Raw genomic sequence first — 17,524 nt, forward strand, 5'->3', positions numbered from 1 at the left:
CACTGAGATGGCAGCTGTGAGGAAGCAAAGCTGGTTGCATGAGAAGGATGGTAGCCCAGTGGGTCTCCAGCAGTCAGTAGGAGCTCACGAGCAAGGCACAGGTGAAGTAGATGCTGATCCACGATAAAGACCTCTGCTGCAGATTGACCCAGCAGAGCCAGGACAGCAAGGACAGACTGAATAAGATACTGAGAAACTCCAGTACGAGCGTCAAACTCCATCCTCAATGGTTGCAACACTGTCCTGTACCAGGGCCCCAGGAGCCAAGGTCCACCATTCTAGTAGAGGCTCTGGTGCCAATGAAAACAGAACAAGTCTCAGTGGTATCAGTAAAGTGATAGTTGGCCCTGCTTCCCACACTTCCTTTAGTTAAAGGGATAAAAAATGGTTACCTTCTCATAACTGTTGCTCTTTGAGATCTGTTGCTCATGTCCATTCCAATTAAGTGTGTGTGTGCCATCATTGGAAGGTTTTCCCCTAGCAGCATCTGTGGGGGTGGCTGTGGAGCCCTCTGGAGTGGCGTCTCCATGGCGGTGAATATAGGACCTTGCCAACCTGGCGTCTCCTCAGTTTTTTCTTGCCAGCTCCTCCAACAGAGGGAAAGACAGGTGGGTTTGGAATGGATATGAGCAACACATCTCAAAGAACAACAGTTACAAGAAGGTGGGTAACCGTTTGTTTGAGTGCTTGCTCATGTTGATTCCAATTAGGTGAGTCCCAAGCCCTACCCAGGAGGTGGGGCTGGAGTTATGGAATCACTGACTGGAGCACCACTCTGCCAAAGGCTGCATCATCTCTGGTATGCTGGGTAATTGTGTAATGCTAGGTGACAGTGTGAACTGAGGACCATGTCGCTGCCCTGCAGATCTCCTGGATCAGGATCTGGGCCAGGAATGCCGCCCAGGAGGCCTGCACTCTTGCGACATGTGCCGTTAGTGCAGGGGCTGGAACTCTGGCTAACTCATAGCATGTCCGGATACAGGATGTGATCCACGATGAGATCGTTTGTGACAAGACCGGGAGTCCTTTTATCTGGTCTGCCACTGCCATGAACAGCTGGTTCGACATACAAATGGCTTTGTGCATTCAATGTAAAAGGCAAGCGCTCGTTGAACGTCCCCGGGGAGTGAAGCCTTTGTTCTCGGCTATCAGTGTGAGATTTAGGGTAAAAAACACGTAGAAAATGTCCTGGTTGGAGTGGAATTGGGACACAATCTTTGGAAGGAAGGCTGGGTTAGGCCTAAGCTGCACCTTGTCCTTATAGAAAACTGTGTAAGGAGGGCTGGAGGTGAGGGCTTTTAGGTCCGATACCATCTTTGCCAAAGTAATGGCGACTAGGAAGTCCACTTTCCATGACAGGTAGAGGAGTAAGCAAGTCACCAAGGGTTCAAATCATGGCCCCGTTAGTCTGGAAAGGACCAGGTTTAGTTCCCACACTGGGATCGGTTGTCTAACCTACGGCTACAGCCTGTCCGGCCCCTTTAGGAAATGGCCAACCATGGGGTTGGCGAAGACGGAACGCCCAGCTGCTCCCGAGTGGAAAGCAGTGATGGTTGCCAGATGAGTGGCTCTGAGAGCACCAGATTGCAAACCTTTTTCACTTGGCCAGGTAGGTGACCTTAGTGGAGGGTTTCCTGCTACCAAGACAGACCTCTATAACAGGCTCAAAACACATGAGTTCCATGGGGTTTAGCCATGAAGCTTCCAAGCTGTGAGGTGAAGGGACTGGAGGTCGGGGTGGTGAAGGTGACCATTGTCTTGGGTGATCAGGTCTGAGACCACAGGCAATTCGATTGGGGTGTCCACTGACAGCTCCAGGAGCGTGGTGTACCAGTGGTGATGAGGCCATGCTGGTGCCACTAGTATGACTGCTGCCTTGTCTCTGCGGATCCTGAGCAGAACCTTGTGGATGAGTGGGAACGCGTACAACAGATGGTCTGTCCGGGGAGGAGAAATGCGTCCGCAAGCAAGACAGGACTGTGATTCCGGAAGGAGCAGACTCGCAGGAACTTTCTGTTGCCCTGTGTGGCAAACAGGTTCATCTGGGAAACTCCCCACTTCTGGAAAATGCTGTGTATCACGTCTGGGCGGATGGCGCACTCGTGGTTGTGGAAGGATCGGCTGAAATAGTCCGCCAATTCGTTCTGGGAACCTGGAATGTAAGACGCTTCCATGTGAACAGAGTGGACTATACAGAAGTCTCACAGCTTGAGGGCTTTCTGGCACAGGAGAGAGGAACAAGCCTCACCCTGCTTGTTTATGTAAAACATCACAGGTGTGTTGTCTGTCATGACCCCCACACAGTTCCCCTGCAGTTGGGCTTGGAAGGGTTGCCAGAGGCCCTGTGTCTGTAGTTCTTCCAGGTGAGCGCCCCATCCCAGCGCTGATGCACCGTTACCAGAGATGGAGCGGGCTGGGGTTTGTCGAAGGGGACTCCCTTACACACCTGTGGGTTGAGCCACCAGTGGGTTGAGCCACCAGTGGAGGGACTTGAGGACCTGCACTGAAAGGGTGACCATTGTGTCCAGGTAGTTACACCCTGGACAGTAGGCCGATGCTAGACAAGCTTGGAGAGGCTTGAGCCTCAGCCTCGCATGCTGTGCCACATAGGTACACGCCGCTGTGTGGCCAAGGAGCCTGTAGCAACCCATTGCTGTGGTAGTAGGGTACCATCTGAGGCTTTGTATCATGTCCGTCACTGCCTGGAAATGGACCTCTGGCAGCAAGGCCCTGGCCCGGCCTGAGTCCAACACTGCTCTGATAAACTCTATCCTTTGAGTCAGTGACAGGGTCTATTTTTGTTCACTGAGAAGGAGACCCAACCTGTCGAAGGTGAATCTCACGAAGCGGATCTGAGCCTCCACTTGGTCCCTGGGTCCCCTGAGCAGCCAGTTGTCAAGGTATGGATATACCTGGACCTGCCTCCAACATGCACTTGGTGAACACACGAGGGGCTGTGGACAGGCCGAAGGGGAGGACCATGAATTGGTAATGCTTGTGGCAGACCACAAACCTGAGGAAGCATCTGTGGGCAGGACGTATCGAGATGTGGAAGTACCCATCCTTGAGGTCGAGGGCAGCGTACCAGTCTCCCAGATCCAGAGAGGGGATGATCAAACTTAGGGAGACCATGAGAAACTTCAGATTTTTCATGAAGCTGTTGAGGCCTTGCAGGTCGAGAATGGGTCTGAGATTCCCCTTGGCTTTGGGGATGAGGAAATAATGGGAGTAGAATCCCTTGCCCCTTAGCTCCTGAGGAACCTCCTCCACTGCCCATGCGGCGAGAAGCGTGTGGACCTCCTGCATGAGGAGATGCTCATGAGAAGGGTCCCTGAAGAGGGACTGGGGAAGAGGGGGGGATGGGAAGGAAGAGAGGAGAGGAGCAGAATTGGAGAGACTATCTCACTTCTCCCATGCAAAGGGCCCAGCAGTCTGATGTTATCTGGGACCAACGTTATCTGGGACGGGTACTTCTAGTATTGTGGACATCAGAACTGTTCCAGCAACAGTTGAACTAGAGCCAAATACAGAGGTAAAATAACCTCTCTGCTCCTATTTCAGATTCCCCTTACACGGATCACATTAGCTTTTTCGGCCACAGTGTTTGACTGGGAACTCATATTCAGCTGACTATCCACCATCACCCCACCAAAAATTTTCAGAGTCACTGTTTCTCAGGATAGAGTCCCTCACTCTGTAAATATGCCTATATTTTTTGTTCCTAAATGTACACATTTAGCAATATTAAAACTCATCTTGTTTGTTTGCACCAATGTATCAAGCAATCCAGATCGCTCTGTATCAGTGACCTGTCCTCTTCATTATTTACCACTCCCCCAATTTGTGTGTCATCTGCAAACTTTATCAGTGATAATTTTATGTTTTCTTCCAGGTCACTGATAAAAATGTTAAATAGTGTAAGGCCAAGAACTGATCCCAGCAGAACCCCACTAAAAAAACCCCAAAACATCCATTTGATGACAATTCCCTGTTTACAATTACATTTTTACACCTATCAGTCAGCCAGTTTTAAATACATTTGAAATACGGTGTGGTACCAAGTCGAACACCTTACAGAAGTCTATTACATCAACACTATTACACCTCTATCCCGATATAACGCGACCCGATATAACACGAATTTGGATATAATGCGGTAAAGCAGCGCTGTGGGGGGCAGGGCTGCGCGCTCCGGTGGATCAGCATGTCAGGCTCCGACACACTGCTCTGAGCGGCATATTAAGGGTGCTGGGCCGGGGCCGAGCGCTTGGATAAGGGGCCCGAGGGTCTTGGGGGGCAGTCAGGGGACAGGGAGCAGGGGTGGTGGTCAGGGCACGGGGAATGGGGGCATTGGATAGGACATTGGAGTCCTAGGGGTGATTAGGAACGGGGGGGGGGGTGTCTCTGGAGGGGGTGGTCAGGGGACAAGGAGCAGGGGGGCTTAGATAGGCAGTGGGGTCTTGGGAGGGGTGGTTAGGGGCAGGGAGTCTCTGGAGGGGGTAGTCAGGGGACAAGGAGCAGGGGGGTTGGATGAGTTGGGGGTTCTGAGGGGTCAATCAGGGGGCGGAAGGTAGGTGAGGGTCAGATAGAGGGCAGGGCCAGGAATGTTTGCTGACTATTCATAATGGAAATGCTCGAGGCCAAAGCAAGTTTGATATAACGCGGTTTCACCTATAACATGGTAAGATTTTTTGGCTCCCGAGGACCGCGTTATATCGGGTTAGAGGTGTACTTTTATCAACCAAACTTGTCATCTCATCAAAAAAAGGTATCAAGTTGGTTTGACAGGATCTATTTTCCATAAACCCATGTTGATTTGCATTAATTACATTACCCTTCTTTAATTCTTTGTTAATCAAGTCCTATGTCAACTGCTCCATTATCTTGCCTAGGATGTATGTCAGGCTGACAGGCCTAGGATGACCCGGGTCATCCTGTTTACCCTTTTTAAAAATTGTCACATTAGCTTTCTTCCAGTCTTCTGGAACTTCCCCAGAGCTCCAAGACTTATTGAAAATCAACATTAACAGTCCAGTGAGCTCCTGGGACAGTTCTTTTAAAACTCTTAAGAACATAAGAAAGGCCGTACCGGGTCAGACCAAAGGTCCATCTAGCCCAGTATCTGTCTACCGACAGTGGCCAATGCCAGGTGCCCCTGAGGGAGTGAACCTAACAGGCAATGATCAAGTGATCTCTCTCCTGCCATCCATCTCCATCCTCTGACGAACAGAGGCTAGGGACACCATTCTTACCCATCCTGGCTAATAGCCATTTATGGACTTAGCCACCATAAATTTATCCAGTCCCCTTTTAAACATTGTTATAGTCCTAGCCTTCACAACCTCCTCAGGTAAGGAGTTCCACAAGTTGACTGTGCGCTGCGTGAAGAAGAACTTCCTTTTATTTGTTTGAAACCTGCTGCCTATTAATTTCATTTGGTGACCCCTAGTCTTTGTATTATGGGAATAAGTAAATAACTTTTCCTTATCCACTTTCTCAACATCACTCATGATTTTATATACCTCTATCATGTCCCCCCTTAGTCTTCTCTTTTCCAAGCTGAAGAGTCCTAGCCTCTTTAATCTTTCCTCATATGGGACCCTCTCTAAACCCCTAATCATTTTAGTTGCTCTTTTCTGAACCTTTTCTAGTGCTAGAATATCTTTTTTGAGGTGAGGAGACCACATCTGTACACAGTATTCGAGATGTGGGCATACCATGGATTTATATAAGGGCAATAATATATTCTCAGTCTTATTCTCTATCCCCTTTTTAATGATTCCTAACATCCTGTTTGCTTTTTTGACCGCCTCTGCACACTGCGTGGACATCTTCAGAGAACTATCCACGATAACTCCAAGATCTTTTTCCTGACTCGTTGTAGCTAAATTAGCCCCCATCATGTTGTATGTATAGTTGGGGTTATTTTTTCCAATGTGCATTACTTTACATTTATCCACATTAAATTTCATTTGCCATTTTGTTGCCCAATCACTTAGTTTTGTGAGATCTTTTTGAAGTTCTTCACAATCTGCTTTGGTCTTAACTATCTTGAGTAGTTTAGTATCATCTGCAAACTTTGCCACCTCACTGTTTAATTTTCTTGGATGAAAATTATCTGGACCTGCTAATTTTAAAAGGTCTAACTTTATTAGCTGCTGTTTAACAACCTCAAGAGATACCAGTGGAATGGAAAGAGTGTTCTCATCAAAGGGTCTTGCCTTCAGGGTCACAGAGAGGTCCATACTGTGCCTTTCTCTACAATACCTACATGAGATCACTGGGAGACAGCACGATGCCATAGGCTCAGCTGGCAACAGCATGTCAATGATACTCAACTCTGAAACTCATTCTCCACTGACTGCCATTCTTAACATGTCGAAATGCCTACAAGAAATCAGTTCTTGGATGAAGAGCAGCTGGTGTGGCAGATGCAAGACCTGGGAAGTGTAAGGAGTTCAAATTACTATACTGAAATGTATCAGACAGGCAAGGACTTTTGGGTACTAAGTGTTAACTGGGTTTCCTGGGACTCTCTGGGGAGTGGTTAACACAAATTACATAAGCCTGGTTACGCAAAAGCTCAGCCTTTCGAAGCTCCACTCGGAGGAGAGGGCCACTGACTAGTGATTAACTGTCCCCAGAGACTGGAGATCACAGGCCCGAGCAATGCAAAGGAACAGATGAACTGTCCAATCGGGGTCTGGTTTCTGAGCTAAAAACTGACATGAACTTGTAATCAAGGGGGCAAACTGAGGCTGGAGTTTGAAAGACTGACACCTACCAGAGCCCTATGCCGCTGGGGGTGACCTCTGGTATGCTTTTAGCATGACTGTAGGCATTTGGGTTGTTGTTTTTTTTAAAAACATGGTTTTTTTATGCCCCCCCACCCCCCAAGAGTCAATGCAGTATGCTTTGTGAAAGCTGCTTGACAACTGGCACACACTGTTACAACCCTTGGAGAAAGAGTTAACCACGGATACTGGATCATGGTCAGACCTGCTGGGAAATCACAGGGAGTGCAGAGCGACTACAAGCTTAAACCCCGGGTCCGAAAAGAGGGAGATGAGGATCTCTGACCCAAGTGAGGTGACTGCTAGGAAGCCTAAACCCTTAAGTGGGTCTCCCTCAAGGAAGACCAGAAGGGGAGTCAAAGGAACAGTTAACCCTGAAGCTGTGACAGCCGGCTCAAGCTGAATCCAGATAAGAGCAAAGTGATCCTGGCTGGCCGAAGTAAACGCTTTGAAGAGCTGCCCACAGACTGTCTTCACCTTCCCCTGAAGGTGCATAGACCACATTCGTCAAAGTGATGCAAAGTTTTGGGGTCCTGTGTGACTCCTCACTAAGCTTGGAGGAGCAGGTAGCCTCAGTGACTTCTTTCACCTCACGCTCTCCAGGCAACTCCACCCCTTCCATCGTGGATGAGAACCTAGCCACTGTGATCCATACATTCATCACTGCCCAGCTGGATTACTGTAATTCACTGTTTCTGAAGCTGACTATGAAGACGATGCACAAGCTGCAGCTGGTATAGAAAGCAGCAGCCTGCCTCCTCCGTGACCTAGGCCCCCATGATACGTCAGACCTGTGCTCAAGTCCCTCCAATCGTTCCCAATCTGTTTCAAATGGCATTTTAAGATCTTGGTCCTAATTGTGGATTAAGCCTCATCTACTGCAGTGACCACATCTCCATCTACAAACCACCAAAACAGCTGCATTCCTCTGGGAAGATACAGATCACAAATGAAGCTCTCGGGGACCAGAACAAACGTTCTCTGCCTAGGGGCTCTGGCTGTGTAAAGATCTTCCAGAGGAGATGGCAAATCCAGAGTCTATTGTTAGGAAACACTGCAAACCCTTGTGCTTTGACAAAATCTTTTTCACCACGAGAATGATACCACTGTAACAGCTACCCCACACACCCCCAAAACCCAAACATGCATACAAAAATAAAAAAACAGAAATCCAAACGAAGCAAGCAAACAAAACTACAACCACTCCGCAAGCAAAGATTTAAAACCCCAAAAGGGAGGAGAAGCAGGACTTCATGAACTCCACTAGGGACTTAGCTATTGCTATCAGCTTTACACAGGAGTTGCTTAGATACTCTGCCGATGAATGGCCATATGAAACCCTAAGCCAGACAAACCATTACTACACATCCTGGTGAGTCCTTAGGAATCTCTATCATTCTGGGAGTATAAAGCACACCAGACTCAAACAACAATAGGCTCGCAAGTTTTCTAAATTCACCCAGAGTTTGTGTTCCTGAAGTTGAATCCCCTTGTTCTGCTGTCTATATCAACTGTTTCTTTCTACATCCTTGCTACGCTGAATTCCAGCAGATGATGATCACTAACCTAGCACTCTCACCCCATGCCTCCCTATCTGCATGAAGCAGATCAAAGATGAATTCCCCTCTGCTTGGATTCTATCCTTAAGTAACTTAACACATGGAGTCTCTATGCTGATTCATGTGTGGTTATTATTACCAGCCGTCCGCAAGATAGTTAGAGTACCAGAGTCCTGATGAATCCCCCCCGCCGCCCTGGCACAACAGCCCAGAAAAATCCCCCCCTGCCTCTTCCCCTCCCTCCCCCACATATGTGCTTTGACGTGGTGCTGAACACGCCCCAGGAAATCCACTAGTGAAGGGCAGAACTCCCATCATCTGGAGGGCAAGCAATTAGCTCTGTGGCTGAGAACAATCCCTGCAGGCTCGATAGCAAGGAGCGCTTCTGCTGGCTCCTGATGCCACCAAGCCCAGCAGATCAGACTCTTGCTCAGAGGCTTTGCCCTGCAGCCTCAACAGCAGTAGAAAAAACTATGAAAAGGCAAACACGCTCTGATAAAGAACTTAACCCAGGCATCTTCAGGATGACCCAACAGGTTCTAAAGACAGGGAGCAATACTGGGTAAGATGGCAGCTGGCAACATACCTTCCACTGATCAGCTACTTATCACACAGAGGGGACGTCCAGACTACCTTCCGGATCGGCGGGTAGCGATCGATTTATCTCATCTAGACGTGATATATCGATCCCTGAACACGCTCCCGTCGACTCTGGAACTCCACCAGAGCGAGCGGCAGTAGCGGAGTCGACGGAGGAGCCGCAGCCGTCGATCCCGTGCCATGAGGATGGGAGGTAAGTTGAAATAAGATATGTCGACTTCAGCTACGGTATTCCCGTTGCGTATCTTACATTGACTCCCCACCCCCAGTGTAGACCAGGCCAGAGACACCGTCACATGTCCCACACCGCTGACGCAGAGAAAGACGCAGAGAGAAACGTTACACATCCATGAAGCTCTCAGCCCCAATCCCGCCAAGCCCTGCCCAAACTACTCTCCCCATCGTCTTCCTTTGTTCAGCCCCCGTCTGCAGATAGCTCCCCTTTCCCGTTCAGCCCCCCGTCTGCAGACAGCTCCCCTTCTCCTGTTCAGCCCCCACGTCTGCAGACAGCTTCTGCTTCTCCTGCTCAGGACTTTCGTCTGTAGACCGCTCCCCATTCTCCTGCTCCGTTCCCCCCTGCCCGGTCTGCAGCCACCCCTCCCCCCTTTTGGAGACAGCTCCCCCTTCCCCTGTTCAGCCACGCCCCCACAGACCGCTTCTGCTTCTCCTGGTCAGGACCCCTGTCTGCAGACCGCTCCCCCTTCTCCTGCTCAGGACCCCCTCCCCCTGTCTGCAGACCGCTCCCCCTTCTCCTGTTCAGCCTGCCCCATCTGCAGACCGCTCCCCCTTCTCCTGTTCAGCCCCCCCGGTCTGCAGACCGCTCCCCCTTTCCCTGCTCAGCCCCCCATCTGCAGACCGCCCCCTTCCTTTGTTCAGCCCCCCGTCTCCAGACTGCCCCCTTCCTTGTTCAGCCCCAATCTGCAGATCGCCCCTTCCCTTGTTCAGCCCCCTCGTCTGCAGACTTCCCCTTCCCTTGTTCAGCACCCCTCTGCAGAGAGCTCCCCTGCTCATTTTCTGCCATCCAGGGACACCTCGCCTGTCTTCTCTCTGGCTCCCTAAGGCATCCTCCTCCCAGACAGCTCCCACTCCCCCCAGTACAGCACCTCCATCCCCAGAGAGATCGTCTATTTCACGCTCCCACACACACCTTTCAGTACTTCCATCTGTGGAAACTCCATGGCCATTGGCACCCTGTGAACATTATCCCAACCTTAGAGAGCTGCCCTCCCACTTCTGGTCAGATCCTGACTCCCCCAGCCCCAGGTGTCTCTTGAGACGCTGATGCTCTGGCACCCATGTTAGTCAGAGCCAGCTCCAGCAGAGTGCCCCAGCGTGTCAGCGAGGAATCGTCTCTCACTCCTGCAGGTCGGGCAGAAGAGACCCAGAGCCATAGCCAGACATCTGCCCCAGCTTGCAATGGGAGGGGCGGGTTCGTACACGAACCAGTGACCAGACATCTCCCAAAGTAGCCCGGATAACCCCCAGCAGACTTTGCTGCCGGGGTAGGGAACCTGAGAGTGAACTAGAAGAGCAACGACAAAGACAGAGCCCCATATCTATCAGATCATCCCTCTCCTTCCCACAAGAACAGCAAAACAGCACCATAGGGACAGAGTAAAGAGCTGCCCATTCCTGCCCCCTGCCTCTCTTGCTGTAGACAAAGGACTTCAGTCTCCAGGTCTGTGAAGATGGCACCTTTCACGGCTACAGACAAACAGAAACAAGAACAAAGGTACAGAGTGGGTATATTTCCCTCCTCAGCCTTCCAACAGGTCAGAGCCTGGCTACAATCTGAGCACAGAGACACTATCAGTGGATCAGACCAGTGGTCCTAGCCCAGTATCCTTTCTCTGACAGTGCCCAACATACAATGCTTTCTAGGAAGATTCAAGAAATCTTGCTGTGAAAATGATGGGATTCTTGCTCATGGGGAAGTTTGTTCCTAGCCTTGTCAGTGGGAGGCGGACTTCTGCCCTGAAGCCGGAGCACTTACATGATTTTTTAAAATCCTGTCTAATGTAACTGAGGATGTTCTCAAGATCACATAAATCTCAAATCCTACCTTGAATTCTGGCCTCACTGACACACTGGGGCAGGTCTATCCCAGAGATTAATTGTGTTTTGTGCAAACAGCATGTCCTTTTATCAGCTTTATATGTGTTGTGTTTCAGTTTAACTGACTGTCCCCTTGTTTGTGTATTATGAGGGAGGACTGTGGCGCTGGCAGAGAGGTGCCAGTTCCTGCCAAGGTCCCCACATCTCAATGAGACACTGACAAATACAGAGCTGGAATCAGCCCGGCTCAGCTGGGTGTTAGTATTGTTAAAATAGGTATCAGAATGATAAGGATGTGTTTAGACTTCATTGAATGCTTGTCAGTCGCTACCCGCATTACTGTCACTTATAACATCTGTACCCTATACTGTAAGATAGAACAGGAGTGGTTCTGTTCTACATCTCTGTGGCTGCGTAAATCACCAGACAGGAGAGAGATGTTAATTAGTGTGAAGAGCTGATCTTCAAAAGAAAGTGTTCTGTTACAGGAAAGGTCCATCAATACCAGATGGACTATTGTGGGTGGCTGCAACTGGAATTTCCCTACATACTGTCAACAAAAGACATTTGTTGTTCTGCTCCCTTCCCCAGGAAGATGAGCCATGCAAGTGGACTCCACCACTCCACCCAATAGCTGAGTGCTCAGCTCAAAGCACATGGCAGGAGGAGGAGAATAACCCATACAAAAGCAACTTGCTATCTCCGTGAGCTGCTGGGGGGAGGGGGGATTAGTGTTTTTTGGCATAAGCAGGAGATCCCCAGATGCTTAGCTGGGGTTTGCCCTAAAGGACATAGAGAGCTTGCTGATTACAGAAGCTTCTATTACCTTTCAAAACTTACAATTGTAAATTATTTGTGTATCTATGTCTACCTGCTTTAACCTTGTAAATAACTCTCTGGTTTCCTTTGCCTAGTTAATAAATCTGAATAGATATTATAGGATTAGCTACAAGAGTGGTCTTTGGTCTGAGATCTAAGGTATAACTCACAAGGATAAGTGGCTGGTCCAGTGAGACTGGGAGTAACTAGAGTATTACCGTTGGCATTAGGGACAATCTATCACAAATGTACATTCACCTGGGTGGCGAGGTAGATCAGAGTGCCCAAGAGGACTGTCTGTGACTCCATGTCACGGCTGTTATAGTGCCTGAGGAGTTTACACTTGATAATTGGTTGGTGAAATCAAAGTGTAGAACTCACAGACAATCTGGGGTTTGTGCCCAGCTTCCTGACAGTCTGCCCTGAGGTTGGTACTCGCGCTCTTGAGTCCCTGCAGGCAGTGTTACGAGGACAAATAAGAGAAACCCACCTATGTTGTCGATCCCAACCATTATTTTATATGCCTATCAAAAGCACAAAGCAGAGATACATAATGGAGGAGAAAATAGGAAAAATAAGAGAAAAATAGAAAGGAGACATCCAAGGCACTATATTAACCCAGGATTTCAGGGAGGGGGAGAACTGTGGCACTTCAAACAGAATCTCTCCCATCAACGCGCACATTTGGCGACATTTATGACAAACTTGAAAATATCAATGAAGTGAAGCAACATTCAGCAATCAACATTCAAAAAGAAAAGGAAACTAAGAGTCACTTTAATGTTTCCTCTAAAAACTATCCCCTGGCTTGGGCCAGCAGCAGGCAATTCTTGAAACCTGTCCTTCAAAGAGACTGCCCAGCATTCTGCCCCAAACCATCCAGTTCAACAGCATCTCTTTTCAAAGCTATTCCTGTTCTAGAGGGAGGCAGTATTACTAGCAATCTAGACAAGGATGAATGCAGGCAGAACCAGGCCAAGGAGGAGATGTAGGACAGGCAGGTAAGATATTAGGTCCACAGGGAAAGAAAAGGAAATGCAAAACTCAGCTTCTGCTTACTGGGTAGATTACTGCTACCAGATTCCTCTAAAATCTCAGAGAGAAGTCAGGTGATCCATGGACTTATACGCACCAGGGTAAGGCCCCACCATCTCTGCAGGACGGGGATACCCCATTAGGAGCAGCTTCCAAGCAAAGAAGCTTCCAGTCTCCCCTTCACCACTTCAGAAGTTTTGTGAACACTTGATACTGACAAAACCCCAGTGAGCAGAGGCTGGGGGTCACTGGGACCTGCTGACTTCACGCCCCTGCCCTGAAACATGCATGGAGCACCGCAAGAATTTGCAGCAACAACTGTAAGTTTCTGTAGTCCCCCAAACCATCTTTGCTGCACTTATTTCAGAGTGTGTAATCCCAAGGGAAATCCGCCTGTACAAAGCAGACCTCACTAAAGACAAACATAACTAACACAATGTGTATCCAATGGGGCCACCCCAAAAGCAGCGGGTCCCCAATAGGCACAGCAATAGTCCCAGTCAGGCAAGGGATCAACTTCTGTTTCCCCCTCCATCCTCATACTGTCCTTACCTCTCGGAGCCAGAGGGGATCTGCCGGGAATCCGAACTAGCCCCTTGGCCAGCTGCTGACTGCACTCTGCCTGCACACGGCTTCACCCTGGGCCCTTGGCTACTGCCCTTGGTCAGCCGGGCCCCATGCTGCCCTACCCCGCTACAGGGCTCCCCCACACCCGCTTCCAAACTCTGCACCCCAGCTGTGCCCAGGGCCCACTACCTGTGGGGTGAGGCGTCCTTGCCCATGGCCCCCATGCCTAGCCTGTGCCTGCTCCCACCCCAGCTGTGCCCAGGCCACTGGCTACTTCTCAGGAGCAGCGGGTCCCATGCAGCCCTACCCTGCTACAGGGGCCCCCCCATGCCCTCTCCCACTCTCTGCACCCCGGCTGTGCCCAGGGCCCAGCGCCCCTCGATCAGCGCTGCCCACGAGCTGCCCCTGCCCCCCAGCTGTGCCCAGCACCCCTCGACCAGCACTGCCCATAGGGTGCCCCGGCCCATCACCCTCAACCAGCACTGCCCATGGGTTGCCCCTACCCCCCAGCTGTGCCCAGCACCCCTCGACCAGCGCTGCCCACGAGGTGCCCCTACCCCCCAGCTGTGCCCAGCACCCCTCGACCAGCACTGCCCATAGGGTGCCCCGGCCCATCACCCTCAACCAGCACTGCCCATGGGGTGCCCCTACCCCCCAGCTGTGCCCAGCACCCCTCGACCAGCGCTGCCCGCAGGGTGCCCCTGTCCCCCAACTGTACCCAGCACCCCTCGACCAGCACTGCCCGTGGGGTGCCCCTGTCCCCCAACTGTACCCAGCACCCCTCGACCAGCACTGCCCGCGGGGTGCCCCTGTCCCCCAACTGTACCCAGCACCCCTCAACCAGAGCTGCCCACAGGGTGCCCCGGCCCATCACCCTCAACCAGCACTGCCTGCAGGGTTCCCCACCCACTCCCACCCCCTGTCCCCCAGCTGTGCCCATCACCTCTCACCCAGCACTGCCCACGGGCTGCCCCTGTCCCCCAGCTGTGCCCAGCGCCCCTCACCCAGCACTGCCCGTGGGGTGCCCCTGTCCCCCAGCTGTGCCCAGCGCCCCTCACCCAGCGCTGTCCGCGGGGTGCCCCTGTCCCCCAGCTGTGCCCAGCGCCCCTCACCCAGCGCTGTCCGCGGGGTGCCCCTGTCCCCCAGCTGTGCCCAGCGCCCCTCACCCAGCGCTGCCCGCAGGGTGCCCCTGTCCCCCAACTGTACCCAGCACCCCTCGACCAGCACTGCCCGTGGGGTGCCCCTGTCCCCCAGCTGTGCCCAGCGCCCCTCGACCAGCACTGCCCACAGGGTGCCCCTGCCCCCCAGCTGTACCCAGCACCCCTCGATCAGCGCTGCCCATGGGTTGCCCCGGCCCATCACCCTCAACCAGCGCTGCCTGCAGGGTTCCCCACCCGCTCCCACCCCCTGCCCCCCAAGCTGTGCCCATCACCTCTCACCCAGCACTGCCCACGGGCTGCCCCTGTCCCCCAGCTGTGCCCAGCGCCCCTCACCCAGCGCTGTCCGCAGGGTGCCCCTGTCCCCCAGCTGTGCCCAGCGCCCCTCGACCAGCACTGCCCGTGGGGTGCCCGTCCCCCAGCTGTGCCCAGCACCCCTCACCCAGCACTGCCCGCAGGGTGCCCCTGTCCCCCAGCTGTGCCCAGCGCCCCTCACCCAGCACTGCCCGCAGGGTGCCCCTGTCCCCCAGCTGTGCCCAGCGCCCCTCACCCAGCGCTGCCCGCGGGGTGCCCCTGCCCAGCGCCCCTCAGCCAGCGCTGCCCGCGGGCTGCCCTGCCCACCCCGCACTCACCCTTGATGGCTTCGCCCCGGTTCAGCTGGATCTCCCCCTCGCCCTGCGGCGTGTAGCTCTTGACCACGATGAACCTGCGGCCGGGCACGGCGCTGTACAGCTTGCGCTTGGGCCCGCGGAGGGCGGCGGGCGCGGCGTGGCGGGCGGGCTCGGGCCCGGGCCCCGGCCCCGGCCCCGGGGGGGCGCCCTGGCCGCCGCTGGGGCTGTAAACGAAGACATAGGTTATGGTGCTGATGCCCGGCAGCGCGCAGCCCAGCCCGCCGGGGGCAGCGCCATGGCGCGGGGGCGCGGGGCTCAGCGCAGCCCGCCAGCGGCCGCCGTCGCACGGCACCGGCCCGGCCCGGGCCCCGGGGCCTCGGGCCGCGGGCGGCTCCATGGCTCCGCGCCGCCCCGCCGCGCTGCCTGCGGGCTGCCGCCGGCGCATGGCTCGGGCGCGGGGCCCCGCGGGGCTCGGCTCCCTCCGGCGCCGCCGCACGCTCAGCGCCGGGCGGCAGGTGCCTCTCGGCGGCCGCGGCTCCGCCCCCTCTGCGGGAGGCGGGCGGGGACTCGCCGCCTCCCGGCCCGGCCCGGCCCGGCGGGACCCCGACTCCGGCAGCCCCCGCCCGCCGGCCGAGCGCTGCCCTGGCCGGGCGGCGTAGGGCACAGCCACGTGCCGCGGCTGGGGCGGTGCCGGGGCCAGGGGCGAGGCTGGGGCCGGGGCGGTGTCGGGGTCCCGGGCCAGGGACCGGAGATGGGGGCGATGTCGCGGGGCCAGGGACGGGGTTTGGCTGAAAGCTGGGGGCAGCGCTGCATGTTGGGGGGCAGGGCCAGGGGGTTGGTACAGTGGCTGGGGGTAATGCCACGGTGTTGGGGGGCAGGGACTGGGGGTTGGTGCAGGGACTGGGGGCAGGACCGGGATGTTGGTGCAGGGGCTGGGGAATGCTCTGGTGTTGGGGGCAGGGACTGGGGTTGGTGCAGGGGCTGGGGTAATGCTGTGGTGTTGGGGGCAGGGACTGGGGGTTGGTGCAGGGACTAGGGGTAATGCCACGGTGTTGGGGGCAGGAGTGGGGTTAGGGACTGGGGGCAGGACCGGGATGTTGGTGCAGGGCTGGGGAATGCTTTGGTGTTGGGAGGCAGGGACTGGGGTTGGTGCAGGGAGTGGGGTAATGCCACGGTGTTGGGGGCAGGGACTGGGGTTAGGGACTGGGGGCCGGGCCAGGGTCTTGGTGCAGGGGCTGGGGTAATGCCACAGTGTTGGGGGCAGGGACTGGGGTTGGTGCAGGGGCTGGGGGTAATGATGTGGTATTGGGGTCACTGCCTGGGGTTAGTGCAGGGACTGGGGTTGGTGCAGGGGCTGGGGGCAGGGACTGGGGCGGGGGCGGGCCGGCGGGGCTGGGCCTGGGGAGGGTGGGGTGATGGTTTGTGTGGCAGCAGGGCCTGAGCACTGTCAGAGGTGAGGCCAGTGCCCCAGGTCTTGAGGGGGCTGGGGGAAGCTCACGGGCTGGGAGAGCAGTGGTGGGTATTGATGTGGGCAGTGCAGGGGAGCAGGGCCTGGTGGTTTATGGGGAGGTGGGGGCAGTGCTGCAGTGTGGGGGCAGGGCCTGGTGGTTCGTGTGGGAGGTGGGGGCAGTGCAGGCGTGGGAGGGCAGGGCCTGGTGGTTTGTGTGGGAGGGGGCAGTGTGGGAGGGGGCAGTGCAGGAGGGCAGGGCCTGGTGGTTTGTGTGGGAGGTGGGGGCAGTGCAGGCGTGGGGGGGCAGTGCAGGAGGGGCAGGGCCTGGTGGTTTGTGTGGGAGGTGGGTGCAGTGCAGCAGTGTGGGGGGGGCAGGGCCTGGTGGTTTGTGGAGGAGGTGGGGGCAGTGCCGCGGTGTGGGGGGGGCAGGGCCTGGTGGTTTGTGGGGGAGGTGGGGGCAGTGCATAGGGGTTGGGGAGTGTGAATGTCAGCCCCACCTGTTGTGCTGAGGTTTGTGTAATTTACTCTGTGCCCCTCCAGCTCTGCGAGGGGGGGGGGGGGGTGATGGGAATCCCCCCTGCCCTTTGCTGAGCCAGCCTCCCTATTTCAGCAGAACGGAGCTTCCTCCCTGTCTCTGCTCCAGCTCCCGCCCTGCAGGCTCTTGTGAATGGCTGCAGGAGCCAGGGCTGGGTGGCTGTGGAATACTAATACAGCCTGGCAGCGAGGGGACAGACTAGCGGGCAGAGAGAGAAGGGTGGGGCACACAGGGAAAGGTGAGGCATGGTGGGGGGGTGGGACACAGGAGGAGAGGGGCCTGGCAGGGAAGGGGGACAGGTGGAAGCATTCCAGGGGCCCAGGCCTGGTGGCTCTCAAAGGG

The 17,524-nt window shown here is 54.6% G+C and overlaps 1 protein-coding gene across 1 annotated transcript in view; it reads right to left on the reverse strand.

The window, feature by feature from the left end:
* Positions 1-17,524, reverse strand: part of SHANK3 (SH3 and multiple ankyrin repeat domains 3) — a 653,367-nt gene that overhangs the window by 301,507 nt on the left and 334,336 nt on the right. Inside the window, exon 15 of the mRNA XM_039498975.1 lies at positions 15,219-15,421. Coding sequence (XP_039354909.1) covers positions 15,219-15,421 — 203 coding nt within the window. The remainder of the gene's footprint in view (positions 1-15,218; positions 15,422-17,524) is intronic.

The sequence above is a fragment of the Mauremys reevesii genome, linkage group 1 (genome assembly GCF_016161935.1).
Source record: "Mauremys reevesii isolate NIE-2019 linkage group 1, ASM1616193v1, whole genome shotgun sequence".
In the NCBI taxonomy this organism is placed as follows: Eukaryota; Metazoa; Chordata; order Testudines; family Geoemydidae; genus Mauremys; species Mauremys reevesii.